The sequence below is a fragment of the Sarcophilus harrisii genome, chromosome 4 (assembly GCF_902635505.1).
Source record: "Sarcophilus harrisii chromosome 4, mSarHar1.11, whole genome shotgun sequence".
Taxonomy (NCBI): domain Eukaryota; kingdom Metazoa; phylum Chordata; class Mammalia; order Dasyuromorphia; family Dasyuridae; genus Sarcophilus; species Sarcophilus harrisii.
In genome coordinates, this window is record NC_045429.1 from 233,360,217 (window position 1) to 233,385,919 (window position 25,703).

General features: G+C 32.4%; 1 protein-coding gene across 5 annotated transcripts in view; it reads right to left on the reverse strand.

The window, feature by feature from the left end:
• SENP6 (SUMO specific peptidase 6) overlaps positions 1-25,703 on the reverse strand; it is a 132,158-nt gene that overhangs the window by 48,586 nt on the left and 57,869 nt on the right. For 3 of the 5 annotated variants that reach the window (XM_012549167.3, XM_012549165.3, XM_031964614.1), the window contains 3 exons: positions 15,670-15,815; positions 14,760-14,864; positions 10,224-10,244 (listed from right to left, as the gene is read on the reverse strand). In XM_012549167.3, coding sequence (XP_012404621.1) covers positions 10,224-10,244; positions 14,760-14,864; positions 15,670-15,815 — 272 coding nt within the window. The remainder of the gene's footprint in view (positions 1-10,223; positions 10,245-14,759; positions 14,865-15,669; positions 15,816-25,703) is intronic. The other 2 variants (XM_012549168.3, XM_012549166.3) reach the window with 1 other exon arrangement.

Consider the following 25,703-nt stretch of genomic DNA (forward strand, 5'->3'; position numbering starts at 1 on the left):
TATCTTGTAAATAAAAAGCTATTAAAAAAAAAAAAAAGAATAAAAGTTAAAAGCAAACTGGGGCTTCAGTGGATATGTCAGGTGCAGAATAATTGTATTAAAGGTAATATTCATGGTATAAGTGTCAATTTAAGAAACTTTAAAAGGAAAATTTTCTTCCATATGTTTATATTTTAATGGCATGACATTAAATTATATGACTACTTTATATTTAATAACCAATAAAATTTTGGAATAAGTAGTACTAAATGTACTAGATAAACATAAAGGTAATTTAGTTTATCATAAAATCTATTTGTAACAACTTAGTAATCTTTAATGAATAATAAAAATTCTAACTATTTGCATTCAGGAAAAATATAGTGTTTTACAAATCAGACAAAATTATAGGCATAGTGCCATTCTTTGTCAAAATTATAGAGGGAAATCACTAATAAAGATTTGATTAGCAAATCAAATACTTGCCTATTTAAAAGAAATGTGACAAAACTAAATTTTGCCTTCTTATTTGAAAAGAAAAGATGGGAAAGAAAATTCAACTTTTAAACTGTAAGTTAGAAATTAATTTCAGGATATGTAAATTGGAGAGGGAGAGATGGGAAGGGAGGTGTCAATTGAACTATCAAGTAATTTCCTTGTTTTTTATTTTCTAGTATATTAAAGCTATTAAATGATAAATATTTTGAGAAATAAAATACCAAAACAGATTGGATCCTTTTTTAGCACAAAATAACCACATCCTATGTATTATGTATATAATACAATAGGGATATTGTATACCTTCCTATATCCCCCAGGTTTTCCTTTTTTTTTTTTTTTTAAACCTACAAAGGTTTGATTAAATTAGCAAATATTTATCAAGGGGATACCATGTACCAGACACTGTACGAGTTATTAAATATGATTAAAGAGGTTAATGTGGTATTTTAAAATATAGTTTAAAGGTGGACCAGAATCTTCCTATCCCCAATGATTCTTTTTCATCATCTTTATAGTCAACATTTGAACATTTGCTACTTTGATGATTGAGCCACTTGTACTGCCCATCTCCTCCTTTTAACTGCTTGCCTAGTTTTCATTAAATCATAAGATACTAACACAGATTATGAGAAGCAAACATTTTGATTTTATCTACCAACTGATTGAATTTTACCACCCCAAATTGGATTATAAAAACAAAGTGCAATTTTTTTTTTAAGGGGGGGACCAGGCCAGATTAAATTTTTTTTTAATAGTGAAAGGTTAATCCCACTGTTCTAACTCCACAACTCCATTATTGTCACTAAATCTGAAAGCACACTGTTCACGCTTAACTCATTTAAAAAAAAAAAAAAAAGATTATTTTTTTAAAAAATATATTAATCACACAAAGTTGACACTTTTTCAGGAATATTAAAGATGTTAGGGGGAAAAAAAACCCAATAACAACAAAAAATCCTGAGGGATTTAGAATCTGGAGACTCAGGTGCTATTCCTTGGTCTAGTATTAAACTAGATATGTGACCTCTTGGCTTCAAGTTTCATTATCCTTTTAAAAGTTCTCAAATTCTATGGCTCAAAAAACATCTAATTTGGGAAAGACAATTGTAAAAAAAAATCTTCAATATCTCTTTACAAGTTCCTTCATTGATACAATTGGAAAGAGCATTAGATGTGAACTTTTTTTTTCTTTTTGTTTCAAATTATAGTATTTTACAATTTTGTTTTTTGCTTCAAATTACAGCTCTGCTTTTTACCAAAGTAACTGGCAAATCTGTTAACCTTTCTGTAAAATGAAGAGTTTGAACTGAGAGTCCTCTAGATTTGTTTCTAGCTCTATGATCTAATGATCTCCCCCATCCTTTAAAAAAAAAAAAACAAAACAAAACAAACAAACAAACAAACAAACGAAAAAAAACATCACTCATCTTTTCCCAAAACTCTAGACCCTTTTCTGAACTTCCCTATTTCCATCAAATCCATCACAATCCTTACAGTTTCCTGGGTTCTCAATCTTAAATCTTACTAACAGTTTAAATTCATCACCCTACTTCACCACATATAATCAACCAATTGCCAGGTATTGGGTTTGCTTCCTCTATCTTTTACGTCTATCCCCTATTCTTTATTCAAACAGCCACTATCTTGAATCAGGCCCTCATCACCTCCTGAAATGTTATTACAAAGCCTCTTTCACCCTGATTTACATGTTTCCCCTTTTAACTGATTTACCACAGCTGCCAATTTTCTCTCTCTCTCTCTCATTCATTCTCTCTCACACACATACACACACACAAACTTTCTGATCATGTTCATCTCCTATTCAAACTCCAGTAATTTCCTATTGTCTACTTTTATTATACATGACTGGCATATAAAGAGTTTCTCAATCTGTCCCCAAGCTAATTTCCAATTTAGTTATACATTCTTCTTTCTATGTTCTATTTTCTAGATAAATGTACTCCTTACTCATATACAGTATTAACAATCCAGCACGCTGACAATATGCCTTTACATTTTTTGAGGGGTGCTGGTCTTCTTGCCTAAAAGTTAACCTTTCTTCTTCACCCTTATCTTTTGGAATGTCTGGCCTATCTTGGTACCTTGTTTTTATTATTTACACACACACACACACGTTGTCTCCCCCATTTTGTCTTTGTATCCCTAGTACCTTACCTGGCATATAGTATATTCTTAATAAATGTTTAAATAGACTGAAGCATCAATTTGAAATGAACTGGTAGGTAATAAGCACTATAAAGATTAGAAGAAAATATAGGTACTCAATTTCTTCTTTTGAATTTTTTCCCCTAATAATTAGATCTTTCATACCACCTCTATCTGAGACTTACAAATTATATCTTATGATGACTGATGGAACTTATAGATTAGGTGTCATAAGACAAATCAAAGAGGTTTTGTTTTTGTTTTTTGCCTGCTTGTTTCTGCAATGAATAATACTGATTTTCCTTACTCAAAAGCCACAGCAAATTTTTTTAAAGTTATAGTGAAAGTTTTTTGATAGCTACAAAAGCAAGCAGGGTAGAGATCTTATAGATTTACAGCTTTAAAAAATGCTTCACAAAATTGAATTTGAATGCCCCTGTTAGGATCCATTAATATAGTATAAATTTGGATTGTCAAGTCCAAATGAAGAATACTGAATAACCCTTGGTAACTTGCAGTTCTATTAAGGAGAAAACACCTTTGAATCAGTGTCCTCATGGAAGAATAAAATATTAAATAAGGCATTTGTTTCTCCTACTAGATTTCCACTATGTAAAAAATGATTGCATTAATTGTTTGGCTAACAATGACAACATGAACATAAATGTCAAGTTAACACCAATGTAGTAGTGAACTTTCATATGTGGGTAGAATACTAATTTCTTTTTTCTTAAAGATTACATTATTAACTTTTAGTATCTTTTGGGGGAAATACTGTAAAACTTCAATATATCAAAAGTCTCAATTCTCAAAAGAAGAAAAAAGTTTAAAGGCTAGAAGACCCTTGTTTTACTCCCAACTCTACTACTACCTGTGCCACGCTAGGCAAGTCAATCTTTTTGTGTTTTGCTTTCTTCATGTCTAAAAAGGGAAAGTTAGATTAGATGAGCTCCAAAATTCTTTTCAGTTTTCTTGAATATATGTATCTTTAATTAGCAATCTATGTTAAGGTGCAGAATCTGGAGGTTTAGTTTATGAAATACAATCAATATATTCAGACCTCATCTCCCAAATTCTACTCCTGCATCACCAACAAGTTGTCAGATATCATTTCTTGGGTGTTCAATAGGCATTAGAGACTCAGCATATCCAGTACAAGACTCAATGTTGTCTTCCCAAAACCCATGCCATGAACAGAATTCTATTAAAGACATCACATTTTTCTAATTATCCATGATTGCTATCTTTAGAACCATCTTCAATTCTCCCCTCTCCTTTACCTTCTCACAATCAATTGGCTGCTGTCATATTATGTCTGCTTATATAAAATTGTTCACATTTGTCACCTTCTGGCTTTCATCATCTTTCACTTAAGCTATTGCAAACATTACCTATCTGGAGAGTGAACTCTTTGAGTCTCTCTTTCCTCTTGAAGCAAACCTCCACACAGCTGCCAAAACATCAACATAAAGTACAAATCTAATCAAAGTTCCTTCCTTCTCAAGAAACTTCAACTATTCCTTACTGCCTTCTCACATAAAACACAAAGTTCTGTTTGCTATTTAAAATCTAAATATAGGCTTAACCCTTACTGTTACACATTTCAGATAACCTGGCCTATAAACTGTTCTCCAACTGATAACTCCACTTCTTACCTCTATGTTTTTATCCCCTATACCTGGAATGTACTCTTCTTCATTCACTTCTTATAAGGGTCAAGACTTATCTCTGATAGAGTTATTATTTAATTCCCTTTGATTCTATCTTCCTTAAATTTTCACACATATACTTTTTATGACATTCTTGCTATCTCCAATGTAAGGTCCTAGAGGACAAAGATTGTTTCCCATTTGAACTTTGTAACCAGAGTAACTTCCACACATTGGTCAGTTAAGAAATGCTAGTTGGATTTGATTAAGAAAGATTAAGATTTTTTTCCCCACAAAAATTAACATTTTTATTGCTCTGATAGTACTGTAGAAATCTAAAACTTCCTGGCATAGTACCTTTGCAATTGTTTCATATATATATATATATATATATCCCAAAATTGGGGCACGTATTCACAGTTGTTCAATTTTTAAAAAGCAATTTACTAAAAAACAATTATAAAAATTCTCTTAACTATTTAAGTAACCTGAATGAGATATGGCCTTTGGGGCCCAGGGTCAATCTATATACACAAAATTGTTTACATGCGAGTCATCAATAATTACATTTTATTTAGGTATGGCTATTTTTGATATTTCCTTCCATGTACAATATGCTCTCAATGAAATAAAGAAATTAATGTGAGTGTCCTGATATTTTAGTGAAAAAAATGCCCGCCCCCAAATAAGCAGATGGTTCATCTTATTCAGTCACTAAGTCCATTCACATCATTTCTTAGATTTGTTTCTTACTTTCAATTCCTATTCACAACTAAAATGTAGACCTTCAATTCTCACATTTGAAGACTACATGAAATTCTGAACCAATTTAATTTCCACCTCCTCACCACCAATTCACATTGCACAAAAATTGTAGATGGCTACTCTCCTCTACAACTTGTTTTCAACCTCACCTAATATTTTCCCTTTCAAATTCTATTCAAGACTAATCTCATTTTTCAACACATAGGTTGACTTTCCCATTTGTATTCTGATTTTGCCATTCAACCTATCTGAAAAGACATTACTTCTTGTGAGTTTCACAGGGAGGGCAGAGGATGCTATCAACTTTATATCATTGGACAGCAAGTTAGCTGTAGTCCCCATAAGAAGTTCTGGAAACTAATATACGTATCCTTGAGTATATCAAATTTGGAGTCGTTATAGCTTATGACCTTACAGTTTCATTCCTAAATGTACAATGGTTGACTGTCTAATTAGGGCAGTGCTATTTTGTTTGTGAATCAGTCAATGCACACAGTTCATTTAACCTAACTGGCTTCAGCCCAAATTGCAAACAATGTTTTACAACATATCAAACCAGCTACCCTCATTTACCACCCTGCCATATAGCTCTCTACCAAGGAATCTTCTAAGACCATGCTCAGAAGATCTACTAACCTCTGTAACTATTGCGACATGGTGTTATTGTCCTGAATAATGATCCAAGCAGCGCCATACTGTTATATATTTTCACCAAATCCCCCATGTTTCATATTCCACTTGACTACTCACCCTGGTCATTTCTTTGTCATATTTTCTTACATATTCTATAGCCTAACACCCTCTAGCCCACTTTCTTTTTCTTTAAAAAGAGTAACCAAATCAGTATGACCTTAGGTTGTTAATTCAGTGTCAACTAATTCCCTTATATGTCTACTCAATATCCCTGATCCCCTAAACCAAAACTCCTTTTCCTGAGCAAAAATTCCTTATATCTAATTGTCTATTCATACTAATATGTAAGAGCTTTTTGCAAGAAGTGTCTGTCTTAATTTTCTATTTATATCCTTATCCCTTAGCATAGTGCTTGGCACATGGTAGTTAATAAAAAAAACTTTTCATTCATTCATTCTCTTTACCTATCTGAAATTTACCACAAATCAACTCATTCCTCCTCATGCAACAAATATTCTTAATTCTAGCATTAGAAAAAAAAAAAATTGTATCATTCTTTTGGCACTTATACTTATATCTACATTATTAATGTTGCTTCTGGTACCAATTTGTAAACATTCATATATGAATGACCCACACATAAAAGTAGGCTACAGGAAGCTTAAGTTCCTATCCTGCCCCTGAAATAAATGATTACATTGTTTTTTATTTCATAACTCACAACACTGGGAATAAATGAACCTATGAAATATCTTCTCCTATAACATAGATAAGATACCATCTTTTGTGCAGATCTGGAAAAATCTTTTATGGGAGAGAAAGTGTGAAGATGGTAGTAGTAGAGATATATTTCTGGAGAAAACTGTACCATTTCTCATTTAAAAACCATTAGAAATGATCGTCGACTATTGATTACTTCTGCAGGCATTTTAAAATACATTATGGATTAAATACACTTTTATGGGCTACATGTGCCTCGAGAATCACTATTTTTACTGGTACATACAAAGGTGTTTCAGAAGTCTTTTGGAACACTCTATTTTGATTTTAAATACAAGCTTTTGGAACATCGTTTGAGTGCCTGTATATGTTTCTTCTCAATTAGATTATAAACCACCATGAAGATAGTTCTTTACCAACTTCATATCCAATATAAAATCCCACATATTACAGGTACTTATTATTTATCTCAAGGGGCTTAAAAAATTTCCCCCCAGGGGACGGCTAGTTGATGTAGTGGATAGAGCACCAGCCCTAAAGTCAGGAGGACATCAGTTCAAATCTGGCCTCAGACACAATACTTCCTGGCTGTGGGATCCTGGGCAAGTCACTTAACCCCCAATTGCCTCAGGAAAAAAACATTTCCCCATATACAACAGGCAATGGTGTCCTCTAATTTTTTTTTTTTTAAGTACAGAAATCACTTCATTTGCTTCAAAAAAAGAGTTCAGGTTAAAGTAGAAGTTTAACAATTTGTACTAAAAATTGTTATTTTTAGATAAGAGTAGGAATAAATAAGGAATCAATCTTTTCCACCTATCTATATACATTCATTAACAATAAGTTATTATAATATTTCTAAATTCTTTCAGTCTAATTTCTATTTCACCTATTGCCTCATCCTGTTAAGATATCTTCAAATGAGGTAAAGGTTGGGCTCAACCCTCTAAAAAAATTATAATTCTTTGAACAGAAAATGAAAATCTAATGGTCAAAAAACAAAATTTAATAATCATTATTTAAGATTCAGCAACTATAAAAGAAAAAAAAAATCAAGTGGTTCTAGTACCAAATCAGTTAAAATATTCTTAATTTCTAGGCCCATCTAATTCTTTATATTTGAAATTGGGTTTATCAATACAGTTGAGTCTAAAAACTCCTTAGTCAATTTAACAAGCAGTTTATACATATATATATATATATATATATATATATATATATATATGACATAGGATTCTTTAAAGCAATGTCTCTAAACTTTTAAAAAAAACATGGACCACTTCCCCGTTAGTAAAAAATTTTGAGTACTGAATCTATGTATGTCTATTTATTTACAAATTATATACATGAGCTACTACACTACATATATACTACCAAAAAGGATGAGCTGAAGATGAAATAATCCTAGAATACAAAGTCAAGGAGTGGCCATAGGAGCTTACTGAGTAGAAGAGAATGAAGAGGTCAGATCTCATAAATTATGGAAATTACACTGGCAATTATATGAAGTATAGACTAGTGCTAAATACAGACTTGAGGCTGGGAGAACAATTAGGAAGCTATAATTCAGTATAAGTAATGAAGGTCTGACCTAAGGTGGAAATTGCTTGAATAGAGAGGATAAAGTTGCAAGAGGTATTGTAAAGGCAAAAAAAAAAAAGTCCTTTGAATAGTTATAAAAGGAAATTAGGAAAAGAGAAAGTTGACATTAAGTTGTGAATCTTAAGGATAATGGTACCCCCTCCAAAATAAAAAGGAAGTTTGGGAAGAAGGACAGAATTTGGGGGAGGGGAGGAAGAGAAGATCAAGGGGGTAAGATCTACAACAACTCATTCTGTCTCATCTCAGAGTAAAAAGTGAGTATCTACTGCTATCTACTCAGTAAATGGTCCAGTCACTCTCAAAAGAGAGGGAAATATGGTGTTTGCACCATGACGGGAGAGAGGCAAATGAAGTTGTATTGGGAGATAAGGGTACAGTATAGTTGTTAAGGATACAAGTCACAGTACTGGCTTTTGCAGGGAGGGTGATATGGGACCTATTTTCCCACTCTCTGATTGGTTCACACCCTACCTTTTCTAGGATAACTCTGGACGTGACAACTCTAGAGAAAAAAAACTTTCCTTTTTCTCAACTCAACACCTTCTTTTGCCAACTCCAGAAATTTAGTCAAAAATTATATTTTGTAAAAGCTTCTGAAACAAATCATATTTCATCTAAATGTGCTAATTTTTTTTAAACAAATGGAGGAAAATCTAATAAATTTATCCCTTTGCAGTATTTCAATTTTAAATTCTTGTGAATAGATAGTGATTAAGTTTTTCTGTCACTGGATGAAAGATTTGGAGAATATACATCTTAATCAAATGAATTCAAATGTTTGGAAAAATGGCTTGAAATAAAGAGCTTTCATTATTATCCAAACATCAATAAAAAGGTGATTCTAAAGAATACTATTGAAGTCCAGAGGAATTCTGGTATTAAATACAAAGATGTAAAAGAAATGACAAATAAGCATCTTGTTCTATAATAAAGTCACTAAATTGCTGATTTATGTTCAATTTAGGATTTTTATTTTTTCTGGGATAAACCTTAACAAAATGGTTCAGAAATTCTATTTCAAAATAATAAAGGGTGTGAAAGGAACCAAAAATTTAGCAATAGTTAAACCAGCACAATTTTAACCCAGAAGATGTTCATGTACCAGTAAAAATATAAATGGTTATATATGCCCTTATTTAGTTTAATGAGCCCAAAATTTCATAAGCTATAAACTTACTAGGTACAATGAAATAAAATCTGTGGTAAGTATAGTGAATTTAAATAATTTTGTTTCTTAAAAGAATGATTTGTTTTATTGTCTAAAATTAGAAAAGGAAAAATACACCAAAATCTCAAAAAGAATAATGATACATATTTGGCAAAATTTCCCAGAAAATATTTGACAAAAAGTTATATTTAAGAAATAAGCACATTTTTAAATATTTAAGAACTGGAATTAAGGTCATTTGAATTACAGATGTTTCAACATTGTTAAATTATATTTTAAGCTGCAGTTTCTTTTGATGGTTTTATTCTATACTTCCCCTTTTATAAAAACTTAATAATCAGGATGTGTTTACATATATACCTTTTAAGTGATTCAGCATCATTCATTTAATGATAAGGTTTTGAAAAATCTAACTGGTATTTTAGCTTTACTTCCTTTTAAAACAGAATAAAAACTTAAAAAACTTAAAATGTTTAGTTTATGAAATATTGTAAAGCAATAAGTATTCTTACCAACTTAGTTCCTCCACATTCAATTATTTCATTTTATGAATTACATTACTTTTCTTTATGGCTTTCAAAAATAACTTTCTCATATTATGAAGGAATATTATGTTCTATAACAATGACTCCAGTCATTGAACTTTGCTCTTTTAGGTGGATGCCAAATATAGGTATAGAATGTATGTTCAGGAATAATGTTAACTTGATTTTTTCCCCCCTTACATTCTGAAGTCAGTTAATGTTACCAATGAATAACAGTAGAATACTCTAGACTTATGCTATACTGACTTAATACTGAAAAAGTATAATACCGTCATAAATATAATGTTTGCACATGAAAATGTGTCTCCATGCATTATACTGAAATACCACTACACAAAACTTAAGTCCTGTTTATACTATTTCATTTTAATAAGTAATGTGAAGGTTATAATGCTGGCTCTTGACTTAGATGATTTTTTTCAGAACCAGATGATAATCAATTTGTTTATATATTATTGCTATTCCCATGTTCTAATTCATCAATATTAAGCTTACCTTTCTTTTTGATCCAGATTGCTTAAAACATGAAAAAGAAAAAGATGTAAGAGGTAAAACCTCACTTGTTGGTATATCATTGTAGTGTTTGTCATCATAATCAATAATGCAAAAATTACTATCTGATCATTAAAAAAAAAATAAAAGATACTACATATTTGTTATATGCCAAGTTTAAAATCATGTCAATGTTCACATAATATTAAATCCAAAATGATGAATTTAAAGTAACAAGCAATTTAAATCTATTAATGTTAAGTTTAAATAATCTTACTTTGGTCTATATTATTGGAAGAAAGAACTACAATGATATGAAAAATATTTGTTTAACCTTCAAAATCTTAAATACTTTATATGCTATTTTAGAAGAATTTTGGAAGTTTTGTAGTAGCTTTTGCTCAGAAGCAAATCTGTCCTTTATTGTTGAATCAAAAGTAGGCTTTGATCCTATAATCATACAAAATGAATGATGATTATTTGTTTGCCCATGTACAAGAATATTTCTAGAATACAATTAAACCAAGAAATGCCTCAAAATCTGAATAATGTGTGTATGTATACATGCAGGTATATGTATGTATGTAATTTGTGCTGCACATATACTGCATTATTTCTTCTATTAGGAAAGACTTCCTATAATTGAATTTTCAAAAGTTCCTTCGAAGATAAAAAAAGCTTTTTAAAACCTACAACTTGTTGGCATTAGTTTCTATAGTCATTCAAAATAATCATTCAAATACAGAGAATAAAAGTTAAGAGAGAAGGAAAGGGACTTGGTGCTTTCTCTTTTTATATAGTTAACTCTTAAAAGGAACATTTGTTTCTAAGGGGAAAACAATTAATTTTCATTAAAATTAACCTAAATCTGACTTCTTTTAGCTTTCAAAATGCAAAACATGGGCCAAGAGTAATATTAGCAAATAGCATTTCATATATATGTTGTTTTTTTTTGATTGGAACTGTGATTTTATCATTGTAGGGAGCTACCAATAAGGAACTTCCTCTACTCTTAAATTGCCTAGGAAATGAATGAATGAAAGAATTAAGCTTACTGGATGCAAAGCACCATGCTAAGTGCTAGGGATACAAATGGAAAAGGGAACTAAGAGGTTAAGTGACTATGCCATATCACAAAGCCAGTATCTGTCAGAGAAAAACTTGAAATCAGTTCTCCCCAAATCCAAGACCAACTCTCTAACCTTTTTACATCTATAAATTTTCTTAGTTTCTACAAATGGGAAGTTAAAAACAAATAGCAGAAATATAGTCTATTAACTATTACTATTATGTTCCTGTACTCATTTATATGGGAGGAAATATGTAATAAGAGTTCCTGTTCCTCCCAAAGAAATAAACCAAAGGATACAGGAAGGAAAGCACCCAAAATGGTGCATGCATTTATTTTTGTTTTCTTTAACTTCTTGCTACAGAAAACAAAGGCTTTTTAAGCCATGGTGCCGGAACAATAATTTTTGTTTAAAAAAAGTTACCTTAAGGTTACTGTCCTCAAGGAGCTTGCATACTAAATAGTGAGAAGAAAACCAAGCACGAACTATTACTAAAATCAGATTTTCTAAGGATATTTTTAGTGTTAGCATGTTTTTAAAAATAAAAAATTTAAACGCACTAAGAATTTAACCGATCCTATACTTTTGTTCAATCTGTATCAAAACAAAAAGAATTAAGATCCTAGTGGATATTATTTCATTCTTAGCAATACTATTAAGAAATATTGTCTGTAACAAAAATAATACCACTACATTTTCTACTCATCCAACATTTAGTTATATGCCACTTCTTACTTTTGCATCACCTGAAATCAGTATTAGCAATAAACCTAACAATTTAAATTAATTTCAAAAATACATTTTCCATGCTACTACTCCTACTTTTACTCCCAAATATCATAAAAAGTCTAGACTTATGTATATGCTGACTGAACCATTTTAAAGGTAAATTAAATTAGTACTAAAAGAAAAATTCTTAAGAGGGGAATTTGAATTTTTAAAATTTTAATAAAAATTATATCTAAATTGCCTTGTTTATGTTTATTCTCATTAATCATTTTAAAATAAACAAGTGCTTTCATATCTACTAAAAATGAAAAGCATATTGTTGGCACTTTTTTGAATGAACAGAAAACATACAGAAGAAATTATATCTTCAAAGTCAGGTTGTATCTATCATTTGCCCTAAAGGGACATGAAAAAAAGGGGAAAATATAGTTTAAAAGAAAGATGCTATAAACATCTTCCTTAAATGATTGTGATTTAGGAAGGGAAAACAATCCTTTGAACAAAGTTATGACTAAGTGCTTGCTATTCCTACACTAGATATTATGCAACAGGGGTTCATTTGTGCCAGTTATCAAGAGTCCTAGCACAAGACCTTATAATAACTGAAAAGTCTCTGCAAAGCCTGCTCTGCAACCTTAAGTTCAATATTTTTAGTTAACATAATCACCAAAGTAGATATATGAAATGTGTCTTGTAGGTGGAAATAAATTCTAAATCCAAAAAAACGATGCCTTGCACCTGTTAGTGCTAATTTCCTTTTTAAAAGTTTTTAATATGATTTCTTTACTTTCAAATACATATCAATTATTTTTCATGCAGTTTAGTTCAATTTAGTTATCATGTGTTAGAACATTTTGCTACTAACATACATAATTGTATATAAAAAAGGAACACTTAGAAACAAAGATGGAATTATTAGCAACTAGATCTGGATGTCCCTTATATGAATTATTGCATAATATAAAAAAGGTATCATTCAGACCTTCACTGAAGGGTAATTCTAACACAAATTGCATTTTTAAAATTCTAGTCATTCTAACTCTTAAGTGTATGTGTGTGGGGGAGATGGGAGATGGAAAGGAAGTAATGGGAGTGGGCTAAAGAGTTGTTAAGATACACTGGCAGAGATAATAATCAAATTTATTAAATTACAGAAGGGTTCCAATCTGCCTTGGTACTCCATTGACAAAATCACAGATCCTTAATGTAATTATTGAGGCAATTATTAAAATAAGGTTTACGTTTCCCTCTAAAAAGTATGAAACTATGCTAGGTGGCACTTTTCTTTATATATTTCTTTACATATATATATAAAATTACAATTTACCACATGTAATACACAAAGTGAGTACTATTCAGTGATAACTGGAGAGAAAAAAGAAAAGGAATGATTTGACTTAAGCCATCCTTTTCAGAAATGATAAAAGGATGGATTCCAAAAGCCAGACAGTTGTAAGGTGACCTTTCTTTTGTAAGTCAAGCTAATTTCAATAGTGATCATGAGGAAGCATGATTCTAGGACTCAAAAAAATATTTTTAGTTATGTTTTTGAAAGACATTATATAAGTATTTCTGAAAGATTATCAGCCAAGAATATAAAATTTCACCTAAGATTTAATGAAGATTGTAACCCATAATATAAACCTACTTTTCTGAAATTCCATAAAATGGAATAAAATTATCTAGTTAAAATTTTGGAATATAGCAGAAAATATGAAGCATTTCTGATTAAACTGGAAGGAACATCCTACATCTCTAAATAGATGCTTTTAAAAACTTTTAATGATCAACACAGAACATTGCTTTCTATCTTAATTTCAGTTTCCAAGATTCAAGCTGTGTTTTCGAGATTAATGAGAATAGCAAAATTGATCTAACATAATTGCTAAAAAGCAGAATAATTTACCTAACCAAAAACATGTTAGCCTCTGATATAATCTTATTACATGTTCAAAATAAATACAAATATTCATAAACATAAGGAACACAGTAGTCATATTTTAGTTATATTTACTAGGGATAAAAAGAATCTCTTAAAATAGCAAATACTTTTGCTTAAAGAAAATTGTCACAGTCATAAAGAAAATGATCTTGTTACAGTCTCTATTTTCATAAAGCCTTTGTAGAATGGTGCATTATGATTTAATAGACAAGAATTACATCACCTACATATATAAAGTAGGGCATTATGAGTAGTTATTTTACATTCTCATCATAATTTGGAAATCCTAAAGCTTTTTTTTAATATTAAAAATACTTCACAGAAATTTTACCTAAGACATTTTATGTAGTAAAAGAAAAATCAAATATTTCTGCCTTCCAATTGTAAGATTAATTTCAATATTTACTTTATAGGAAAATCATAAAAAATGTGGTCAGAAAAATGTGTGTAAAAAACAAACACAAAAAAATGTAATCTTTAAAACATCAATAAATGAAAATGGTTCCTATAGAAGGTATACATTTTTCTAGGGATCACAAAATACCTGTTCTTTCCTGTTTATTCTACAATTAAGTTTAAACATTTTTTATAAGCAGATATAAATGAAAATGCTTAAATTCAAGATTTTATTTTCATTATTTCGTAAATATTCATATCCATTTACATAAGACAATGACATTTCATATAGGAAAATGTGTGCATTTTTAAAGGAAACAATAACAAATGACTATCATTAAACCTTATTTACTAAATTTAAGGGAAAAAACAAAAACAAAAAGAAATAAACATAATCCTTACCTCTGTGCTGCAGTTTTTACTACTGGTATCTGCGCATTAGCATGATGAAAACGTCTACCATGCACTATGGTCCCAGAACATAGTGAAATATTTTTTGAATTTTCACTGTAGAGATTCAGCAAAACAAGAACTAATGTTCAATAGAGCAAATAAACTATATTGATGAAAAAGCATTATAATATAGAATACCAACTGTGGCCTACAATACTTTGAAATATATTTATACATTAATTCAATATCATACTATCTTATTCAATGACCTTTTTTGAAATACTTTAGAACTGTTCCTTGATTTAAATCTTACTAAGAACCATTATTTAAGAACCCTCGTTTTAATAAATTCCAAGACAAGTTAACCTAAATTAGATTAGTGGCAGCTTATTGAAGTTCAGCAATATGACTGCAATACTCCATGAAGAAATTTCTGTATATACAAATTTTGATTCCCGTCATTCCCAAGCACTAGGAAAGACAAATTATACAATGTGATCAACTCTATACCTTTTACCTTTCTTCACAAATTTTTCCTTGAAAAGCTAACTAAAATGAATTTCTGCTGTAACAAAGTTTAAATATTTCTACAGGAATTGTGATGAAATATACTCCAATTAAATCAGTTCATTATGGCAGTTTTAAATAGTTTTATAATTTTCCATCGTTTGGTGATTTGCAAACATTTATTAAATAACGAACATATGAGTGTTAAATATTAACTGGGAATAATCTGTCAAATTGTTGGATTTTCAGTCTTATTCACAAGACTATTCTTAAGATAAATTAATTTGATCTGATGAATATAGATATAGATAGTAAACGCTATGCATGAGGCTCCAAAAGAAATTGAATAAATGCTTTCAATGTTATTCATCTTTATGATTGATAAATACTATATAAATTTGGGAAGTTATACCTCAGTTTCTTGTTGTTGCTCAACATATTAAGACCCATTGAGTTCCCTTTCAAAGTTCTGAAGTTTCCAATCTTGTTTCGTCTTACATAAGTCTTTAAGATGTCACCAGAACTAGTACCAACAGCTTCAGATCGACAATGTTGTGACTGCAATGCAATTACAGGTATAAAAGTTAATGAATAAGGTTAAAAAAAAAAAAAAAAACACATCAACAAACATTTGGAAATTCACAGAAAAATATATACAATAGTGCTCCTTTTGGAAGCGGAGATAAGTTGAGATAGTTGGGCTGGTAAGACAGTAAAATCCTTCTTAAGATATTAATAGTGAATAAGCAAGTCTATATTCACATTAATAAGAATTAACTATAATTCAAGGGAAAGCAGAGTGGTGAAGTGGAGAAAACAAGATTTAGAGTCAAGTTTAAACAATGATCTGCTATTCTTACTATCAATACAATTGAATGGGATGAGGTGAAGATTTCTCAAAAAGTCTATGAGATGGAGTGGGTCAGACGCTAGGCCTAAATTTCAGGAAGTCATGTGATCTCTAATCTCAGAAGGCTATAGGGCAGAAAAGGTCAGACTATAGGTCTAAGCTTCAGAAAGTCTCACAGGAAGTAGACATCATTGCTGACCTTTAGTCAATGGTTATATCCTTTTCAATCCATCCAATGAACCCAAATCCTCTGCTATTTAACCTATTCAACATTTCTGGCTCACCAGGCCAGGCACAATGCTGGGAGATGGGAATTTAAAGGCTCTGTGCTCAGCTAGTGTGTTTGGACCTCTCCTTGCAAGGACTGAATAAATGCTTCCTGTTTGTAACTGAAGCTGCCTCTGAATTTAAGTAAGAGGATCTAGCACCTGTTCCACAGTTTATGGGGGCTCATTCAGGATGTGTGACTTCCCAGAGACATGGCTGTGGTTCTGATTCAAGACAAGCACCAGGGATTTTCCCTAACCATTCTTGAGATCAGACCCAAGCCTCCCTCTCTGTGGAATATGGAGCTGAAGAGAACCATCCAAATACAAACTGGAGTACTTGATGAGATATTGCTGTTTTGTGTGTGGGAAAGGAATGGTCCTCTTCCTTGTAGTTTTTGTCTGTGTCTGTGTCTTTGTGCAGATTATCTATATTACATCTGTTCTGTGAGCTAGATTTCGTTCAAAAAACAAAACAAAACAAAAAAACCCTGACTTTTCCCTGTAGACCTCAGCTCTAGGTAAGCTAGGGGCAACAGAGAAAGTTAGCTAATTTTTGAGAATAATGACTGGGGAGTTTGGCAATTGGTCATTTCAAGATTGCAAAAGTGCTTAGATAAAATAAATTCTATATGAATGTTAACTACTTTATTGGATTTAATTGCTTCATATATGGCAACTTCATATGGGTCTTTAGATGTGACTAACATACAATACCAATGTTAAGATAAATGAATTTTGTGTGTGTATAATTTGGAAGCAAATTCAACTAACTTAAGGCCTCCATGAGGAGGGTAGTACATAAGATAAAGGAGCACATGGGAGGAGAGAGAGAAAATATGCTCAATCAGCTTAGTGAAATTTGTTATTTGAGATATGATAATAAGAGCAGTTTTACATAAATTGTATTCTCTTTTCACTGTTATCAGAAGATTTAAGAGTATGGGAACTTTGGAAAAAACAGAAAAGTGCTAGGCTGCTTTTAAAATTTGGCAGCATATAGGCTAGTCCGCAAGTTTTTTCTGACTGGGGGGGGGGGGGGGGGGGGGGAGGGGGGGGGGGGGGAAAGAGAGAGAGAGAGAGAGAGAGAGAGAGAGAGAGAGAGAGAGAGAGAGAGATTGATTACATTTTAAAAGCCTGGACACCTGAGAATATGCAGCTCTGAATAAGGGAGTTGAAGGGGTCAGGTAAAAGAGAACAAAGAAAGCTGATGTCAATCAAAGTAAGTAATGATTGGCTTTTACATCAGGAATGTTGAGCTTAAGGCGGTCCTTAGATATCAAGATGAGTTATAGGTATTAAACGATGAATCTCTTGCTATTACAATTATATGAGACAATCACCATTAAATGGTATGTGCTAGAATTGTGAGTTTGTTCACTTTAAGTACACGATCTTAGAAATGTGTGTGCAAATAGTGGAACATTAATACTGTAAATTTAAATCTTTATTTGATTTTAAGTTAAAAAAAATGTTGTTAAAACAAAGTTCTGGTAGCTTATCTTAGAGGGTCACATGTTTGTATCCCCGAATTATATGAATAATGTTGCTCTCTAAAATGGATATTGGGTAATTTGTAAAAATGATGAGTTATGCTCTAAAATTTTGTCAGCTCTGCTGGACTATATGTAAGTTTCATGAAATTTTGTCCAAAGTTATTTAGATATTAGCTATATTGTGAATCTTAAAAGTTTTTTTTAAGGTGATTTTAAAAACAAGGGACAAGAATGATTGATTTGTAAAAGCAATTGATAGTTTGAATGGAACATCTATTTAGAATACCACAAGGTAAAGTATTGATTTTGTAAAAATAGCTTTTTATTTGGTATGTATGTTAAAATTTGAAACAACTTTTAATTACATGAGATTCCTCTTCATTTTTGCACTGGCTATCACTTATGAAAACTATGAAATTATGCATTAAATTATTTGGGGTTATTTTCATAATACTGTAACCTAAAACTATTAGGTATTATATGGGTTATGCAGACACCAGGTGATGGTAGGGTTCAGTCATGTGAGGAATTCGCACTGGCCATTGCCTTTGGTATATTCATTATGGAAAGGGGCAAACTCGTAATAGAACTTGCCATTTGCCAGGAGAATGGAAACACCCTCTGAGGTTGGGGGCATGCTTTTAGCTGGCAGGCTAAATCCTGAAAGGGGCTTAGCATCCTAAAAGAGTTAGCTCAGAGGAGAAGTAGGAAAAGAATTGTGGTTAATTTGGGAGAGATACCAAAAAGATTGGGGGAAAGGGAAAAGGAAAGGAAAAGATCTGTCAGCTTGGAAAGGTGAAGATTTAACCCACCCTTGCCCTACTGGGTGTGGTTATTTTTGAGATGTGAGAGAACATATTCACTCATGGGAGCTCAATCCCCCCCCCCCCCCTTGCTGGTTATATGAAATAATACTTTAATGTTAATGGCTTTTCTTTACATGGTATTTATTTTACATTATTACATATATTTTATATTACATATATTTTACATTATTTATTTACATGGTTTTTATTTACATGGTATTAATAAATGAATGTTTTTTCCCCCCAAAGATTCTACCACTTAGCAATGCAAGAAAGTTTGTTAGAATTCTGGTTAACTGCAAATTCTGTCAAAGTGGTTATTTCAAAACCCATTCAGTAAATTATCTAATATTTATTTAAGTGCATAATGGTCTCCTTGTTTAATGAATATAAAAAAACATGATATAGCTTTCTTGAGGACCTAGAGCTGAATTTTAACCACATATCCCAGCACTACTTTTGACTGTGTTTTACAGGTGTATTTGACAGGTAATATACAATGGTGGGTAAGATTTTTGTTTTGTTTTCATAGACCGGAAACCCCTGATTGGTGAAACTTGCTATTGACATGAAATCTCTTGGGACTGTAACTAATAGTTTTGAGTTTTGAATTTGGATATAATTCCCTAATGGATCAATAAGTCAGTAATCTACCATTCCAGAAAAATGCCATAAATTACTCAGAAGGATGCCCTTCCTGAATTGTCACAAGTCTTGGCAAGTCTTGGCAAAAGCTGGGAGGACAACCTTAGCCTCTGTCTAATGTGGGAACCTTCAGTTTCCCAGCTCTGTTTCTTTGCTTCCCACCTGATTATTCCAGAGTCTGGCCATGAGGTGTTACATGAATTGTTACTGCATGATTGGTTGTCAGAGCTAAGGACACTTTATTCTGTCACATATCTGCTCTCAGATTGAGGCCCTGAAGAATCAGTTTTGATTGATTATATTATAATCATGTCTGTTTTTTTCTTCATAGAAAATTTCTATAATCAAAGCAAGTGGTCAGTAGAAGACACAGAAGAGGCACAATACAAGTAAGCAGATGATATCTTGATCTATAGCCCAGCCTGGAGGCTATAAAATCCTTAACTTTCTTGCTTCCTGGGGAGAGAGTTTCTTTGTCTGAAGGCCCAATTGGGCAACCTCCCACCTCCCTTTTGCTCACTTGGAGAAGAAACAATCGTATCAGCTCAGGCAAGGTTTTTAAGACCTTGAAAGCTAAAATGACCTCTCTCTCACCTTAGCCTTATCTTTTACACTATCCATTGATGGAAGGCAGAGCTCCTAGTCGCAATCCCAGACTTCTTGCTTCTCAAAGAAACATGTTTTTTCGGGGGTGACCCCTTCTCCAACCCAAACCTTAGAGCTAGCTGCCAAAGACCTTGTAATTGAGGAAGCTCCTAAGGTCATCCCAGGCCAATCTTTGGAGATTCTGGCTCCCCACCAGGTTTGGATCATTTTTGTCTATATCAAAAATTTGGAATTGGGGAAAGGAATGAAAATAAACATCTAAAATGACTTCAAATTCATTTTTCATGTTTTGTATGATCATGGTGGTTATATGAAAAGAAAGGGGATTTACTTATTTTGACAACCAAACATTCCCCCACTAAGTTATGCAGGAGAACAATTACTGCAAGATGTCCATGAACCTAGAGAGGTTTCTGTTATGCTTCATAAAGGAAGAGCGATTCACTTCTGGTCAAGGAAGACAGGCTTGCAGATTCAGCTGCCTATGCTACTGCTTGTTTGTCTTTGTCCATGGCACCTTTAATTCCCCCCAAGCTGTTTTCTCTTGTGTAGCTCCCAGGCAATTAAATTCTGAAAGGACTGTTAAAAAAAAAAAAAAACTCTAGACTTTTTGCTAAAGGAGCCCATACTCACTTAAGGCCACAATGTTCCACCCATTTGCCTTTACTCCTTTGAAGAAACAAAAGCAGGACTTGGGCTTTGGTATTCTATGAAAAGCTTTCTGAACAAGAAACATACATGATAACCTCATCTTCTCCTCCCCAGTCTTCCTCTGAATGGAATTCCTGGTTACATCCCCAGTAACCTCCAAATTAACTCCATTTTTGTTTATTCTTTTTCTTTTGCTCATATTTAGTCCTTGCATTTTTTGTGAGTTTCTTCCAAACTTCGTCATGAATTTCTAATTACTTGGTCAACTTGAAATCACCCGATATCTGATTATGATATTATGATATTTAGCACCGGATGCTACTGCCCCACCTACAAATCATTTGTCTCCCCTCCTCAGTCGGGATCCCACTAGGCATGGCCAGATCTGCATCCCTTATCAGCTTGAAGCAGCTCCAGAAGATGGAACCTTTGTTCCTTGTCCCAAATGAATCTGGGTCTGGACTGCTTGAGGTGGGAATGGTGGGATAATGGCCACCGGACTGCTTGAGGTGGGAATGGTGGGATAATGGCCACCAGGACCATGAGAGTTCCATAGATAACACTGACTATTAGATACCAATCTGTTTGTCTGTGATGACTGGGTTTCCAAGACAGACAGTGGAAGTCTGTGGAAGTGGGGTCTCTGATTCCTTCTCATTGTTTTAAGCAGCAATATCCTGTCATCCGCTTGCTTATGCACTTCATCACTAGAATAGTTAAAGATTTCTTAGCTAAAATGATTCCTGGAAGCTTCCATTGATGTGCAGGTGTTGGTTCTAAATGGTAGAGAATGGATTACCGATACTGAAAAGAGGAACAAGCTTGAAGGCCTAGATAACAAAGATGTCCTAGTGGAAGAAATATATCAAAGATTGGTTTGAGAAATCTTCAAACATGTGAAATAAAGAGAAGGGAATAAGTAAATGGGACCAGATAAAAAAATTTCTCAAAAAGTCTATGAGATGGAGTGGGTCAGACCCTAGGCCTAAGTTTCAGGAAGTTCTCAGAGTTCTGTAGGGCAGAAAAATCAGACCCTAGGAAATTATGTGTCTCACAGGAATTAGACAGCATTGCTGACCATTGGTCAATGGTTACTTCTTTTTCAGTCTATCCAATGAACTTAAGTCTTTTGCTATTTAACCAATTCAACATTTCCAGCTCACTAGGCCAGATAGAATGCTGGGAGATGTCATTACCAGTTATCTTTCTCCTCTTATCTGGACCCACCCCAAACTTGGAATACTCTTCCACCTTTTTTACCCTCTTGGCTCTTCTAGCATCCTTGAAGAATTAACTCTTCCCATCTTTTGCAGGAGGCCTTTCTTGGTTCATTTTCCTCTAACTTTAGTACCTTATTCTCATTCACAGTCTCTCATCTCTCTCTCCCTCTCTCTCTCTCTCTCTGTATGTCACTTTTTGTCCCCGGTCTCCCTTCCTCCCGCCCTCCTACCACCTTGTTTAAATGTTATGCTTCCCATTTAATTGTGAGTTTCTGATGGGTGGGGTTGTATTCTATCTCTAGCATTTAGCACATAAGAACTTAATAAATGCTTGTTAATGAATTCTCTAGGCCCCCTTTGAGGAAACTAAAATGATGAGGGTTAGACTGAGAGACTTAAGTTGCTTTTATTACTCTTAATGTGTGATTCTATGAATCCTCTGGTAATATGTTTTGTATTTCCTTCATATAGGAACTTGTGAAAATAATAAAAGGTAATCAGATAAGGAAAAGTTTTAAAAGTTTTCTTTCTGAGATGAAATTTCTCTAAGTCTGTTGCAGAGAGCAATACATTTGACTTAGCTTTTTTTGTATTCTCAGTGCCTGGAACATATTAACTGCTTAATAAAATGCTTATTGAATGATTGATTTAATAAGACAATTTACATACAGAATCACAATACTATAGATTTCAAATTGAACAATAATCTTCTGTCTAGACTCTTTCATTTTTGCAATTTAGAAAACTTCGAACCAGAAATTTTAAATATCTATCAATATGCTGGTGATTTTGTGTGGATCAGGTGCTATATTCCTTTACCCAAATTGACTTCTCAGAGGCATCTTCAGATACAAACAGGAAGCATTTATTCAGTCTTGCAAGGAGAGGTCCAAACACACCAGCTGAGCAGACACACAGCCTTTCAGCTCCCATTTACCAGCATTGTGTCTGGCCCAGTGAGCTGGAAATGTTGAATTGGTTAAATAGCAAAAGACTTGGGTTCATTGGATGGACTGAAAAAGAAATAACCATTGACCAATGGTCAGCAATGCTGTCTAATTCCTGTGGGACACATAATTTCCTAGGGTCTGACCTTTTCTGCCCTACAGCCCTCTGAGAACAAGGATCACGTGACTTGCTGAAACTTAGGCCTAGGGTCTGACCCACTCCATCTCAGACTTTTTGAGAAATTTTCACCTGATCCCATTTACACCCTCCTCATTATTTCACATGTTTGAAGATTTCTCACACCCATCTTGACATATTTTTTCCACTAGGACATCTTTGTTATCAAGGCCTTCAGGCTTGTTCCTCTCTTTAGTATCAGTAGCCCATTCTCTACCATTTAGAACCAACACCTGCACATCAATGAAGTTTCATTTTTCTAAGATTTTGAATTACAATTCTTTTTTTCTCTCTCCTTTCCTTACACTTCCTTTTCCCAAGACAGCAAGCAATCTGGTATAGATTTACACATGCATAAATATACATGTACAATCATATTACATATATTTTCCTATTAGTCCTGTTGTAAGAGAAAAATAAGAACAAAATGAAAAATACAAGAAAAAAGCACACAAAGAAACCAAAAAAAAGGCAAAAATAGTATTTTTCAATTCAAATTCAGTCTCCATTGTTCTCTCTCCTGAAGAAGATGGTGGTTTTTTTTTTTTTTCTTTAATGCCCAAGTCTATTGAAATTGTCTTGGATCACTATATTGCTGAGAAGAGCCAAGTCTAATCATAGTTGATGATCAAATAATATTACTCTACTATGTACAATGTTCTTCTGATTCTGCTCACATCTCATTCAGCACCAGTTCATTCAAGTTTTTCCAAGCTTTTCTGAAATCAGCCTGTCCATTATTTCTCATAAAACAATATTTCATTACAAAATATCTTCTTTCCCTAGTATTCAGGGACTTTTGTAAAAAGTCTTTTTGTAAAAGAAGTCAATTGTTCTTTGATCATTTGAAAAAGTTTATTTGCAAATTTTTCTGGCCCAGATAATTCCTTTATGGGATTACTGATACAGCATGGAATTGGATGAAAAAAATCTATTTCTTGGGACAACTAAGTGGCACAGTGGATAGAATCAGCCCTACTGCACCAGCCCTGAAGTCAAGGCAACCCGAGTTCAAATCTGGTCTCAGACACTTCCTAGCTGTGTGACTCTGGTTAAGTCACTTAATTCTGCCTCTGGGGGAAAAAAATCTATTTCTTGAATTGACAAATTTGGAAATTTTATATTTCTACAGATTGCCATGATTTCTTTTAAATTTTTAGGTTTTTTAAAAACATAATTGAACATAATGGTTTCTGATAGTTCTTTTAATTTTTTTCTTTTTTGGGGTTATTTTTATTTTAGCAATTTAATTTTTCTTTAATTAATGGTTTATAAATTTGGGAGAATCTTAAAAAAAATAAAACTGTCTTAGTGCCTACCAATGGAATGGATTTTGGGGGGTTTACTTCTAATTTTATTTCACCTTTTTTCAAATTTTCTGCTTACTTTGGAATTTGTTCAACTTTTAAATGTCTTGTGTGCTAAGTCCTTAATTATTTCATTTCAATGTTTCCTTTTTTTTAATGGAATTTCATTTTTCTTGAAAACTGCACAGTTACATTCTATAAATTATTTTATTATAAACTCATTTGTAATTATTTGATTTCTATGACTTCTTTGCCCCATTATATGTTTATAATGTTATTATGTTACTTAGTATTCACTACAACTTTTTTATGTATCAATTTACTCAGACACATGAGCATTTATTTTCTACAGTAATCAAAAGCCTCCTTCACTCCTTCCAAGCATTGTGAATATCTTCTAAAACATCCCTTCTTAAAGTATTATATTCTTTCCCATTTGTCAAATAAGAAAGAAAACAAAGATACCAACCTGTTTATGATTCTTAATTTCATTGGTCTTTAAAGATTGGGTGTGATTTTTGTCTTTTTTATGTTTTTTTTTTTTTAAATATGACTTAGAGGATATGATAAAATTTCATAAAGATAACATGTAATGTTGAAATTGTGCATATATTTTAATATTCCAATTCAAAATTTCCCAAAGGCCTGCCAATTTTTTCCCCCAATACACTTTAGATCTGTTTGTCCAGTTTCAAAAATCTGCAATATGTTCAGTTTTGAGGAAAAAATATTAAAGTCTCCTTTAATTATAGTGGATTTTGTTCATTTATTCAGTCCTCTTTTTTTGTTATTGTTAAGTCTGATACATTCCCAATCAAAGTTTATGATTTAAAATTTTGGATTTGTCTTCATATAAGTATTATATTACCACCACCCCACTTTAAAATTAGCATGTAGTCTTTGTTAACAAAGATCTAACCACAAGCCTATCATCCTATAAATTGCATTAATTTATGGTGTTCCTTTTCCAAGAAACTTAACTGTTGCTCATCCTTATTCATTTCCCTTTATTATACTCTAAAATTTTGGTACCCCAAACACTGCTTTTGTGTATATATTTCTTCTTAATTCCACGTCCGTCCCTTATACAAGATGGAAGTTACACCTTCCTAAATCCAGCACACTCATCATCCAGATGTCTCCACAAAGTATCTTTTTATACCTATATTTTGATACAATGTCCTCTCCCAATAAGATTTATTCACAGAAATATTAATTATGTAGGAGCCACATTTTATATCCAGAGTTAATAAATCTGTTCACTCAAGATAAAGTATCCAAAGGTCTTCTAAAACCAGGAATTAAGATCATGATCATTTATACTAGCTTTATAAAGCCTGTGAATCTCTTCTATGATTAATGCTTTTAAATTCATTAAAAACTTTTAACTCCTCCCTACTATCAAAATCAAGGGCAAGACTGCCTTGGTATAAATCAATGATCCTCTATGCAAACCATTCACTTCTAGCATGAG